The 13,508-nt window shown below is 33.2% G+C and overlaps 2 protein-coding genes across 2 annotated transcripts in view; one reads left to right on the forward strand and one right to left on the reverse strand.

The window, feature by feature from the left end:
- The window catches only part of Clic (chloride intracellular channel protein 5), a 42,250-nt gene extending 31,518 nt beyond the window's left edge, over positions 1 to 10,732 (forward strand). Inside the window, exons 2-6 of the mRNA XM_077438256.1 lie at positions 8,215 to 8,316; positions 8,472 to 8,636; positions 8,716 to 8,958; positions 9,036 to 9,146; positions 9,235 to 10,732. Coding sequence (XP_077294382.1) covers positions 8,215 to 8,316; positions 8,472 to 8,636; positions 8,716 to 8,958; positions 9,036 to 9,146; positions 9,235 to 9,321 — 708 coding nt within the window. The 3' untranslated portion in view covers positions 9,322 to 10,732. The remainder of the gene's footprint in view (positions 1 to 8,214; positions 8,317 to 8,471; positions 8,637 to 8,715; positions 8,959 to 9,035; positions 9,147 to 9,234) is intronic.
- A 1,273-nt stretch (positions 10,733 to 12,005) lies between these two features.
- LOC143917297 (mitochondrial coenzyme A diphosphatase NUDT8) lies at positions 12,006 to 12,698 on the reverse strand. Its single transcript, XM_077438781.1, has one exon. The coding sequence runs from the start codon at positions 12,663 to 12,665 to the stop codon at positions 12,006 to 12,008; it is 660 nt and encodes a 219-aa protein (XP_077294907.1). The 5' UTR covers positions 12,666 to 12,698.
- Between the last annotated feature and the right edge of the window lie 810 nt (positions 12,699 to 13,508).

The following is a 13,508-nucleotide window of genomic DNA, read 5'->3' on the forward strand; positions in this document are numbered from 1 at the left end:
AAACTTGACTGTTTCCATACACATTTGACCGCTTTTTGGTATTCCTTCTGCTCGTTTTTGATTAAACCATATGAGCATATTTGCATCCAAATCTTCGTATGTTGGCATTTTCATGCTTTATTGTTTCGAAGGACCTGCAGAACTATCACGATCTCTCGCGAACGTCTCTAACTGTTCAAATACTGTTCATTTTATAATGCTTGCTATTCAATAGCATAATAACGAGCCAAGTATATTCATATTTTTAAATAACAGTGAAGCTAATAAAAAGCTTGTAAAAAAGCTATTTTTCATCTGATTATCTTTGTCATATGCATACCAGTGGCGTGCCGTGACTTTTAAACGGAACTCGGTTGATAAAAAATATATATTTTTAATTTTTGAATTAACAACGATTTGTATTTATTGTAATTGAATTGTAATTATTTTTACAAGCATATTATTAGTTGGCTTTCAAAGCAAAAGATTGAGCTAAAATTCCTACAGTCTTCATTAAATTTTAGGGGACTGACCCAGTCTCTCTTAATCCAATAACGGCACGCCATTGATACATATGTACATATGTGCATTCGTCTGACATTCACGTTTGATTATCCTTATCAAAAATCACCACAAAGCTTAGACTCTAATGTCACTACGTGTGACGTAAATTAAATTAGCTTGTAAAAATATATTTTTAAATTAGATTAAATTAGATTAAATTGGATTAAATTAAATTTCTCGTAAATTAGATTAAATTAGATTAAATTAGCTTGATAGCTAAAATATATATAAATAAATAAATAAAATAAATTAGAGCACTCTATACTTTATCAAATCTAACGGATTCGCACATTACGTTACGTTATTTCATCATTTATCTATTTTTGTCACACGTTTGCTCTCGCTAATATGGTCTTTACCTCCCACATGTTCGAAAATCTAGCCAATGAATTTCCTTTGCCAAAATGCACACTTTGAACCTTCGCCATGATGGGTAAATATGTACGTTTTGATTCACCGTCGGCTTACAACGATTCATTCAGTCAATGTACTTTAGTGTTTTTGACCTACATGAGTCGAGCTGGATTTTGGTTACGTTTCTCTTTAACAAAATTTGAACGTTCCGAATCATTGGCGGTTCTATTATCGTCTCGTCTGAATGCAGATACGAAATGTGTGTCGATTTTCAACAAATACGCTCTTTTGTGTGTTGTTTTTTTTTGGAACACCACGTGAAATTCACTGTATGAAGAACTAACTGCTTTAGTATAAATTGTCGATCCGCTAAATGATGAACTGTTGCAATTATACCCATTTCACAATGAACATGCCATTGAAGTTTTTTTCTATCATAATATCGGCCAATTGTGCCATCTTTCAGCAATTGGATGATCACTTCTTCAATTGGAATGTATAACCTTATTTGAATTTTTATCAAGTTTTACTACTACTTACGTTTAAAGTACATACATACATCCTATACTCAATCTCAAGCATAGTTTTTACACTATTGTAGCGTGGACGGGTAGAGGGGTTTCTGAGATCGGAGTGAAGGACACAGTAGTGGTAGAGGTAGTTTATTGTTCTTGATCCGTCGGCCTGCCAGCTCCTAATCAATCACGGACCAAAACCGCTAAATATACATATATATACCCATCGGGTACTCTCGGATGAAATAAAATTTTCCTAATATCAACCTACAAAGCTTGAGAGCAAAAAAAAAGGTTAACAATATAAATTGACAATAGTGAAGCCATTTTGCACGCTGAGCGCCGATCTCTTATTATAACATACATATGTAACAGCTTGCTATGAAATGAAGTTACTCAACATAAGATTCAGATAAGATATATGTACATGCAAATCGTGACAGATGATGGCAGATATGGATATAGCAATATATTATATGTATAAATCTTGTTAGCAATTATATAAATTATTCAAGGCAGTAGGGACCAAAGTGCGTTTCTTCATCATTTTCGTGATATTTTATGATGGTGTTGATAGAGAGATGACAGTGATGGATACTGGTAAGGCATCAGTTCCATATTTACATATACACGTTCGCTTTGACCGACTTGGATAGTGTCCTTAACTGCACACTCGGTTGATCCCCTACGGCTCATAACTAGAGGTAGGATAGTCACAGTGCTATCTATTATTCCATTGTTGTAAATCCTTTGTAAAAAAGGTTCGGCAAAACTTTGAACAATACACGGCCCCCTCAGGCTCCGGTGACTACTCATAACAGTTTGAGTTCCTTCACGCGTCCATGTCTCTCTGTTCGTTACTTAATACTCTCACTTGGACATCTCAATTAGTAGATGACAATGCTGAAACATAAATGTATTATTAATTTTTAAATAAAATGCCCTGATCTCTACCCACTTTCTAGTATTTATGTATGTACTCAGTATGCTATGCTCTAATCGTCGATTGTCGGCAATTAAGAAGCGTTGGTAAAACGGAGAGGCGTTGGTAAGATGAGATGTTGCGACTTTTTAGCACAACTATGATTTCTAGCACCTCGCGACCTCTGCAAGTGCTTTCACCGACACGATGACAAGGTTATATGCAGACAATTTCTAGCACACTCCTAAGCCAACCGTGACATTGCGGATTGCAAGCCGCCAACATGCAATCCACTGTCAATATGAAAATTTCAACCGTACACTTACCTGTGACCGTTAATAATATATAAGTTGTATTATTCGACATATCTGCACGTAATCAATCGGTCTTTGCGATTCGCCTTCTGTCATATCAATTGGATTTTAGATGTATGGAGACGTGTCATCCTATCGATCGATTTAATATATCGCTACATATGTACTGTATTTGTATATTTATATATCGACATCAGATTGAAGTTTCCAGTAGTATCTTTTTAAAATCTGTAAATTGCTATGCCTTTCTCCGGTCTCGTATTAATGTGCGCGCGCAGAATACGGGAGGAAAAGCCTGTTCCTCTTGTTCCTGTTGTATCCTGCTCGCGCAAATTAAGTGAGTATGTACCGTTTACCATGCACCCTTTTTTTTGATCTTTCGACTTAAGATCTTTCGATTTTTGATCTTTGCCTACCGATATTTGCGTTTTCGGTAATTCCACATTCCGGCCCGTGAGGTAGACCCATATTATACATACATATATATGTTTGATCATTTAAATATGGTAGATTTCCAAGAGGGTGCTGAGTATTTTACTAAAAAGGGTGCGGTGGGCCAAATAAGTTTAGAGTCTCTGATATATGTAAATGGATGTACTAAGTCTTAAATATTATATCTTCCTTGTTCATTTATGTATGTATATTAAAGTTTTATTTGCACCGGTGTGCAAATATCCTCGTTTATCAGCCGTCACCGTTGAGGTTTTTTCATGAGTCACCGGCCGCATCTGCCCGCAGCATGCATACATTCACAACCTTTTTACGATCGCTTTAACACTGAACGGTACAAAACTGCTGCACAACTCTCAGTTATTACCTTATAAATTTTTAATGAGAATACAGTTTTTGTTGCTTTTTTTTCATCGTGTCAGCGTTTGCATTGTTTACGTATGGGGCAGTCGTTGATCGCACGGTCGTTACATGCAATTGTGCAATTTTATTGCGCCAAAATTGATTATGATGAATTGTACATGTGTGTAAGATTTTTACAACTCAAAATTTATATAAAATTATAATTTTCATAACTACACATCTATCCTTTTTTAAACTGGTAATATCATTCATCGATCAACAACTACAAACACTGTTTTCACATCACGAAGGCGTATTTTAAGAATTATATTTAATAGATTTTAAATACAATAAATTCATTTGAATTGGAAAACACGTGGAAAATACAGCACGTTATGTAATTAACTTTTTCATAACAAAACAACGTAAATAAACATGGCATACCTGGAGCGCCGTGACTAGGCGGTGACATCACACTCGTACGCTATATGACAACACTGATACAAATCAACGAAATATGATATTCAAAAGGTCCCTGGGTATAAGGGGGTTAAGGGAACAAGATACGAATAGTACGAATTGTGATATAAATACCACTTCGTGATTTTGAAATACGATATATATTCATTATACACAATGAAGCTTTCTCATCTATTTTATCTTACTTGAAGTATTTTCCACTACTACCTATTGGATACCATTCAAGTTTGTACTAACAAAAATAACCCAATTTCCTAATTTTTATGAAACTATGATAAAAACCCAATATAAAATAAAAATGGAAGTAATACATGAACATATGCATCAGTGGCATGCCGTAGAAATCTATCTATTTTTTATCACACAGCCTTACTTTCGTGTGCGTGAACAGACAAAGGGGACTCGATATTTATTTTTATTTTTTCATAGTGACATCAATGGAGAATTTTATATCAAAAACATTTTATAATCAAATTGGCGAACCTCAAGACGCTGATTAACTTGAGATTAGCAACAGAGATAGGAAAGGAGATACCAATTTTACATGAACCTTTTCAATGAAAATTAGAAAAATTGGCAAACTCTGATAAGAAACAATCGACCTTGAGTCACAAACCAAAGTCTGGCCAGCAGTGGGACTCTAAATGGGATTCGAACCCGTGACCTAAGCTAACCACTAGTCCACGCCGCTGGTTAAGGGTATGACGTCACCTTTGTATCCTGCTCACGCAAGAATTTATAACTTATTTAAGAATCTGTTTTTATCAAACAATCTGTAAGATTGTTTGATAAAAACAGAAAGACTTATAAGAAAAATAATCATAAGTTCATAAGAATGTAGGAGATCGCGTCGTGAACACCAACATGAACACATACCCATGTTCATTTGTATGCGGACGTCCGGACGAGCGTGCGGGGATGTAATAAAAGGTGGGGAGTTCCGGACAATATAAATTGACTGTGCATGCTGAAAACACTAGCGACAATAGCCTCAGTTGTGGTTCATGTATCAATTCCTTTCCAAAGCCACCCGTTGAAGTAAAATATACATATATATATATAAAGAGTATTGATATTTATTTTGGGGCTATTTTTGCATCTTAGACAGAATTTTCTATTCAATTCTAGAAAGGACTACATATTTCCCACACGAGTGTTTCTTGTGATTTTCTATTGGTTTTTTAGTTTTTTCTCCTTTTTTTTTCAACGGGCAACTAGTTATTTATCATTTATGCTTACTCCTTGCATCCAATTATCTACTAACCTGACGCATATGGCACCGGCTGGTTTATGGTCTGGGTCACATTCCTTCCTCGGTTGGGTTTGTGGTCATCACACAGATTGCAAGGTTATCAAATGCTATCCAATCTTATTTCAATGTCTGTTTTTCTTTCACAATTGATTTTATTCACACGTGCTTCGAAACGGTACAATTATTTGCTCGACTTCGAAACGCGGTCGCGTATGTTTGTAGTTTTTATTACTATTGCACGAACGAAAGTGAACGCTCGGATTTGGTCAAAACTATGACCGGCGAATAAATTCACAAATCGTTAGCAACACTAGATTGTGTCACATCCTGAAAACGTTTCTATAAAACCGCACACAGGCCAGTATGATTACAGCTGTAATTAGCTTGCAATTTGCACGATTCGCTTGAATAAAGAACAAATTGAGATACTCGGCGTTCACGTTCAGTTGATATGCATATATAGAGAAAGTTCACTATGGTAATATGTAAGTATGTTTTTTGTTTTCGTTATTTATCCCTCGAATGTTCAACGAATCAGTTTCGAGGTTGAGACCTCTGAGTCGCCATTTTTTTACATTGCATTTTATTGTTTTGAGATGCATTCAACGGGTCATTGTTTATTAGCGACGTCTACCAAGGTCACATTCTCCTCTCGGCTGTTTCTCACCTCACGTAATCCAAGTCTTCGTACATTTCCCGCGGCTTTTCGCCAAAGAAACGTCTCGTTATGTAAAAGGGTCGTTCGTTCTTCTGCTGGCACCATTGTTTTTGTTGGTTTCATGCTAATTTCCCACGCGACGCTTCCTCTTCGCTGTTGTGACGCTCAAACACTTTCTCGTTCTGTCTAATTTCTAGGTGTGTGGGTGGTTGGGATACACTCAATGGGAGATGATAACACTGGTAGCAATATCTTAAATTAACTCTTCCACTTGCAAAGTCAAAATCTCATTAAGATAAACTGCTTCGCAACTACGTAGTTTTACAAGCGCGACCTATGCAGTAATACCCCTCGTGCTGATTTGAGCTCGTACTATATATGTATGTACATATATTCTAAGACTTTAAATATCAAATTTCTAAAAGATCACTGATTTACAGCACACTTCTAGCTAGCTCAAAGGTTTACACGAAAATCTAGAGAACTTCAATGGTATAATGCTGGTTGAAAACTTACTAACTGCTAAGTTGGATCTCAATACGAGTTTTTTACATGGTAAAAACGCTCAACCTACTTAAGTACGTCAAATCTGTATCGTTGCGTCTCTTCGCAAACCTCGCCCTTTGAGGTTTTTTCGGTGATATTTTATCCTTGTATTAACGTATGTTTGACAGTGTACGATAACGGTGATTATCAGTGATGGCTTGTCAGTTCAGTTTGAACTCTAATCAGTATAATACATATACGTGCTGTTTTTATCGTGCATGTGGGCTACGGGGCTTCAGCCCCCCCCAGTATAGTACAGCCAGCAGCATGGTTCGGTGGTTGCGTTTATGCTAAGCACTAAAGGTTGCCGGGTTCCATCCCATGAGCTGACCTCGATGGAAAAAAGTAATTTATTATGAGTATAATCTTTAATGCTGCTGGTCAGACTATTATATATTTTTGACTCCAAGTCGATCGTTTCCTATCAGAGTTTGCTAATTTATCTGATTTCATTGTTGAAGCGGTTCCTCTATCAAATTAGCAAAACCCATCCAACCCACTATGTCACCACGGTTCCCCCATCAAATCGGCAAAAACCATCGTACCTTCTATGTCACCTTTATTTGAATACGATTTATGTACATTTCAAGTTTATCGTCTCGAATTTTGGCGATTTATGTAATAAAAAAATGCTGCAATGTTTGTAATTGGCCAGGAAGGCGCATTGGGGTTTACCTGTTATGCCTTCCTGGTATATGTATGTATATAAAAATATGCATGCTATTTTTGTTTGTATTCGATCACCAGTATGGTCAACGAACTACTACAGCCCGATTCATCTCAGCAGACCCGCTATTGTGAATTCTCACGAGCCGCCACTGGTGATTACCATATTTAAAGAAATGTAGGATAAACAATTATAAAAAAAAAATGACAAAGATACGCCGCTCACAATTGAAGTCCACCCACAAGTTCTGTGCCGCACTTTTGAGTGTATCACACTTTTGAGTTTACTAACATATTATATTTTTTAATTTGAGCGTGTATATTATTTGTGTAATTAAATTCATTTTGGGTGTTTGTGTTTCAGTATTAAAATATTGCTAAATAAAAACCACAGTACTTGCATCACCGATTACAATATATGACGACAGTGTAACCGCGATAATACTAGAATCCGCCACTTATTACCTCTTTTCAATACAAACATACGTTAAAACAAACCGATGGTGCACAGACACGAGTACGCTTTGAAAAGTGTGATGTCATTTCGATTCAGTGAAGTGGAGACAAGCTCAAAAACCAGCTTTTGCTTCTCGTGCGTCACGTAACCTTTGGAAACTGTACGCTCGGTCGTCTGGCAATATCTTGGCCTAAATTCGCCAATACTATATATTATATGTATATATTACACATTGTGTTTTAGTCGTTGAAATCGTAAGTGAAAAGCCCAGACTTTGAACGGTACTGGGTGCTGTCATGCCAGATGTGGAGGGGTTTCTGGTCGTTGTTCTTATTTTGAAGATCTTCAGAGATATTGAAACTGGTTCCGAATTCGTAAGATGAATCACACAACTCTCCCCGAGGCGAAGTAAACGTCTCGTGCTGGTTCAACCGACCAGCTTTGTCCGTACTATAATATGAATGCTGCTATTGTCCATTACACTGTAATGAAAATAATAAAAAAGTAGGACAGTTGAAAACGTAATCGAATAGGTTTCCTTTCTATGCTGAATAATTCTGTTTTTTTTAGTCTATAACATATATTAATGTTTTCCAAATTACAAAATTCTTAATTTATATGTAAAGGGGGCAAAAATTTATATGCTTTACATCAAGTTTCCAGTAGACAGTGTATATGTCGATTGTTTCTAATTCAAATATTTTTCTATTTACAGGCATCAACTATTGATGGAAGAAGAAAAGGAGCATGTCTCTTTTGTCAGGAGTACTTTATGGACCTGTACCTTTTAGCTGAGCTAAAAACTATCAGTCTAAAGGTGGGTGCTCTCTTTAATATGCAATACATATACATATATAATATAAATGGCAAAATGTGTCTGAATCATACATTCTCAACGATTAAGTTCAAAAAAGTGTCGAATTCTCAATGAAAGATCAAATAACTAAACTTTGTATGTTTATAATGTTTCAGGTAACAACAGTAGACATGCAAAAACCTCCTCCAGACTTCCGTACGAATTTCGAAGCAACACATCCTCCAATCCTCATCGACAATGGAATATCGGTCCTCGAGAATGAAAAGATCGAAAGGCACATCATGAAAAATGTTCCCGGTGGACATAACCTATTTGTTCAGGTACTATTATATAAATGACAATAGAAAGATTTATATATTTTATTTTTAATTGTATTACATCACATCCTTTCAATTTCAGGACAAGGAAGTCGCCACATTAATCGAAAATCTTTATTCAAAGCTGAAGTTAGTATTAGTGAGAAAGGACGAGCAGAAGTCGGCAAACCTTTTATCTCACTTGACGCGAATAGATGGTTTATTAACACGACGAACCACACGTTTCTTAACCGGTGACACTATGTGCTGCTTCGACTGTGAATTGATGCCTCGACTTCAACATATCCGTGTTGCTGCTAAATACTTTGTCGACTTTGAAATACCTGTAAGTAGTATGAATGTATACACCCAGATTATATGTATGTAATACTTATATATAATGTACTTTGTTTTATTTTCCAGCCAACACTACGTGCTTTATGGCGTTATATGCATCATATGTATCAATTGGACGCCTTCACACAATCGTGTCCAGCTGATCAAGATATAATCAATCATTATAAACTTCAACAGGTAGTATACTCATACATATTCTAGCCAGTTTGTGGAAATACACTAACGAACAATACGGTCTAACGTTGATGACTTGTTTCATTTGCAGATGCTCAAAATGAAGAAGCATGAAGAATTGGAAATGCCAACATTCACAACGTCGATTCCCATCAACATGGCTCAGGGTGATGACTAGATAAACGTCACCCGCCATGTGAAATTAAATATTCATCGTTTCGCAGAATATATTGAGTCGACCATCAAGAAACAAAACAATTTATAATGCATTTGTATATGTATTAGATCTTGTTCTATACGTATGATTTAAAATAATATTATTTTTGTAACTAAAGGTGATCTTATTTTCCATAAGACGTTTTAACATCATTGTCGCTTAACCGTAGCAAAGTATTCAAAACGCCTTCGCAAATGCAATAATATATTCTAAATATGCATAATTATAATGCATGCTGCTTTATTTATTTCAAAAGAATAATGCAGCTGATACTTAGTCTTCTTGCGTAGGTTTTAAAATGATAATTGTTTTCCATTGTATTATTATTAAAATATATATACATATATATATATATTTATTTTGTATGGACCAACTTCTGTACTATTTTTAGTTACAAAATTTAATTGGAATTTTTCATAAATTTTCTGTTTATTTTCATCTATAAAGTGCTATTATGATCAAAGATCAATTTTTATTGCGTCCATATTGTAATCTTCAGATTACTGTTTACTTAAATTAAAAACGTCTATTGCTTCATAACAACAACCACATATCAAAGTTTTATGTGAAGTTAAAGGATGCATGTAATGCTTATGAAAAATTAATACATGATTATAAAGTATATGTATGTTAATGTTTGCTAAATAGCTTTTGTGAATTTCAAATGTGCTTTTTCTACAACAAAATTATAAACTTCTATTGTATTTTACAATATATGAATGCCTTACCTTTGCTTCAATGCTGTTCTTTAAAATTATAGACTTAAATGCAAGACTTATACTGAAACATGTGGATGGTCTTCAGGGTTGGTCACCAAAGCAAAACATAAACTTTGCCATTATATAATATATATTCTGATGTAAATGCATTTTGTTACATCTATAAATATCTACAATTTAAATTTCAATATTATCTTAGGCTGCATTCTCAGTGATTTTCTTTGTGGCCAATTCTGCTGTATGTGCCTTTTTATTGCAGTGATTTTTACAAAAATTATACATATATATTACTGCCAAATCATTTTGTATGAAATTTATAAATTATAAGCGTACCTAATGTTACCATAAATTAATTTCCTCTAAAGTTATATTTTAATTTAACTTCTGATCTTTATTCTTTGTTTGAAAAAAATACATTTTGTTGTATTGTTTTACAACCAAATAAAATTTTCCAAAAAAAAAAAAGGAAAAAATTTAATCTTAATTAATATTTTTCGAGCAGACTGCAATTTCGAATTTTATATTAAAACAATAAATTTCTTGTATTTTCATACATATAAATATACAATGAGCCAATCATAAATAATCAAGTCAAATATGTAAGTGTATGAATAGTTTTATAGTTATTACGTAATTTTATTAAAAATACTTTCAATAAAAAAATAAAGTGTTTTATTTCAATACAAAAGTGTAAATATAAATAAGGTTAACATATGAGGTCCTTCTTTTAGTTAGAATCAATTAGTCATAAGTTGATGACAATTTACCATCTCACAATCCCTATCATCAAACAAATAGATGTATATTTAACTATTATTCAAAATAATACCCATTGACATCAAGCGTTTTTACAAAATGAAATGAATTTGAAGAGTTCTACCATCAGCTCTTTTAAACAGTCTGGTGGACCTCGATAAGTCTCCATGGATTTTACACCCAAAACTTCCCTTAATTTCAGGAAAAGATGGAAATCAAATGGACGGTATTGAAGATAGTCCAGTAACGTCATTTAAAATTTGTTTATGTTGTTTTGTAAACGCTCTGATGTTTTTAGGGTAGTTAATCAATAAGGATTAACGATTGACATGGTGAATGTAATGCTACTGAAATATCTTCTGAAGCACTTAATAGTTCTGAATAAACTGATGACTTTACAAAAACATATTCAGATAAGTTACATTTCAAGCGTCATCTTACGTCAGTATATGCAAACAATTGGTACTTAAAAAAAATAACCCTCATAATAACAATTAACAATAATATACATTTTAATAAATAAAATTTATTTGTACATTTTATATATAATTTATATTAGTGCGATATTTAATATCATATTGGGAACTAACCCGTTTTTGAATTATTGGTTTAATAATAATAATATGTAATATCAAAGCGCAACAGGCTATTTGGTGAATTATTAATAATTCTACAGTTTTTTAGTGGACGGCCGGGAAAAGGAAAATAATTAACCGATAGAAATCCCTGCCCCTCCCCATTTAAAATAAATACAATTAAGTAATATTTTTTCTCGTAATTAACTCAAATTTATAAAACATATACACTTACATATATATATATATATATATATATATATATATATATATATATATATATATATATATATATATATATATATATATCTCCCAATTGTCTGAATTTTTTTAAATGATAAGCTTAATATTATATATTAATATTTGCCATATACCCTTTCATCTTTACCTGATTGAATCTAGTCCTAAAAAAATATCCAATAGCATGAGAAATACTTTCATTGCTACAACTACAAAAGTTGAAGTAAGAACAATATACTGTCACCTATTATTCAATTCTATAAATAAGTTGATCAAAGATGAATTGGATCATTTTAACAAGGTTTTTTTAATTTAAAGCTACATAAATTTTCATACCTAGAAAATACTATAAAAATCAAATCTTTGATTTAGTTGGGAAGGCAATGTACTGAAATTGCATTGGATACACATGTTGAGGTAACATGCATGAAAGAACAACATGTGTGATCATGGCTGTCAATCCCCAAATTTTATGTTTTCCACCCATGAATACAGGAATTGTGTAACCGCTTTTGAAACTGTTAAATCCAAAGTACTGGCGATCACAAAGATTCTCCATAGACACCGTAAATACGTCTTCAACTTCGGAGTCACTAGGCTTCAAAACTAGGTTATCGTAGTCCCGAATTACACCTATTACGGGTGTGACGGACAATTCAAAATCTTTACTGGGTATAACGAGGGATGGTTCACCCCAAACTTCAATGGATTCTCTTGGTATTCCTAATTCTTCTTCCGTTTCTCTTAATGCCGTATCGGTGAGAGAGAGATCAGTGGGATCCGCTTTACCTCCGGGAAAAGCAACGTGTCCTGCATGAGAAGACAGAGTGGACGACCGAAGAGTATAAAGTATAGATACTTTTCCATCACCATGAATACAGAATGGTAATAAAACTGCTGCCTTTCGATCAGAAAGATTTTTATGAAAATTAAAAGAGGGTAATTCTTGAAGTTTCTTCATTAGCCGGTCTCTTGTTGCCGTTGAAGTTAAGGACTCGGCGCCCAAATAATTCATGGTGTTAGCTGAACTTTCACACAATTTACGGGAAATTTGACTCAGGAGCATCTAAACGTTGAACAGATACAGAAATAAGTAAAATGATTAGATTTTCATTGCAAAAAATAATACATCTAATGCAATTATCTTAAATGCAATGAACATGCATTTGACTGATTATGTAAAAGATATTTTTATGATTAGCTAATAAAATACAAATATTCTAGAGAAAATATACCTCAATCAGCTGTATTCAGAAAATAAATGTCAAAAATGGTCAACGGTCAACATATGTATAAAATAGTTGACAGAATTTTCTTTCGACCATGAACTGAATCAGTTTTGACAGCTGTCATTGCAAAGATAATTTTTAAATTATTGATTTCTATTCATTTAAATTTAATTTTAATAATCAATATAAGCCGTAATATACATTTATAATATAAAATTATATTTTTGTAATGGATTTAAGAAAATTTTCGAATTACGTATTAACGAAGAAGTGAAAATTTTTATTATTTTAAATATTGGTTAATATGAAATTGTAAGTAAATCCTTTATATAATCATGAAATATGATACAAATATCAATAAAAATTATATATGTATTAATTATATATGTTTTTTATTGTTTACGCTCATATAAATTTGAAATATATATTTTTTCATAATACAGTTTTTATAAAAAAAAAAAATATTATAAAAAATGAAGAAATAAAAGTTACAAAATTAGAAATTAGCCAATTTTACACCGAGTGTGCACATAATATGCATTCATTTAAATTACAATAAAACTATTCATAAATTGTGGATGTCCATAAAATAAATAATTATTTTACATTACAAATACGTACATCAAAAT

This window comes from Arctopsyche grandis, chromosome 9 (genome assembly GCF_051622035.1).
Source record: "Arctopsyche grandis isolate Sample6627 chromosome 9, ASM5162203v2, whole genome shotgun sequence".
NCBI classification, from domain to species: Eukaryota; Metazoa; Arthropoda; class Insecta; order Trichoptera; family Hydropsychidae; genus Arctopsyche; species Arctopsyche grandis.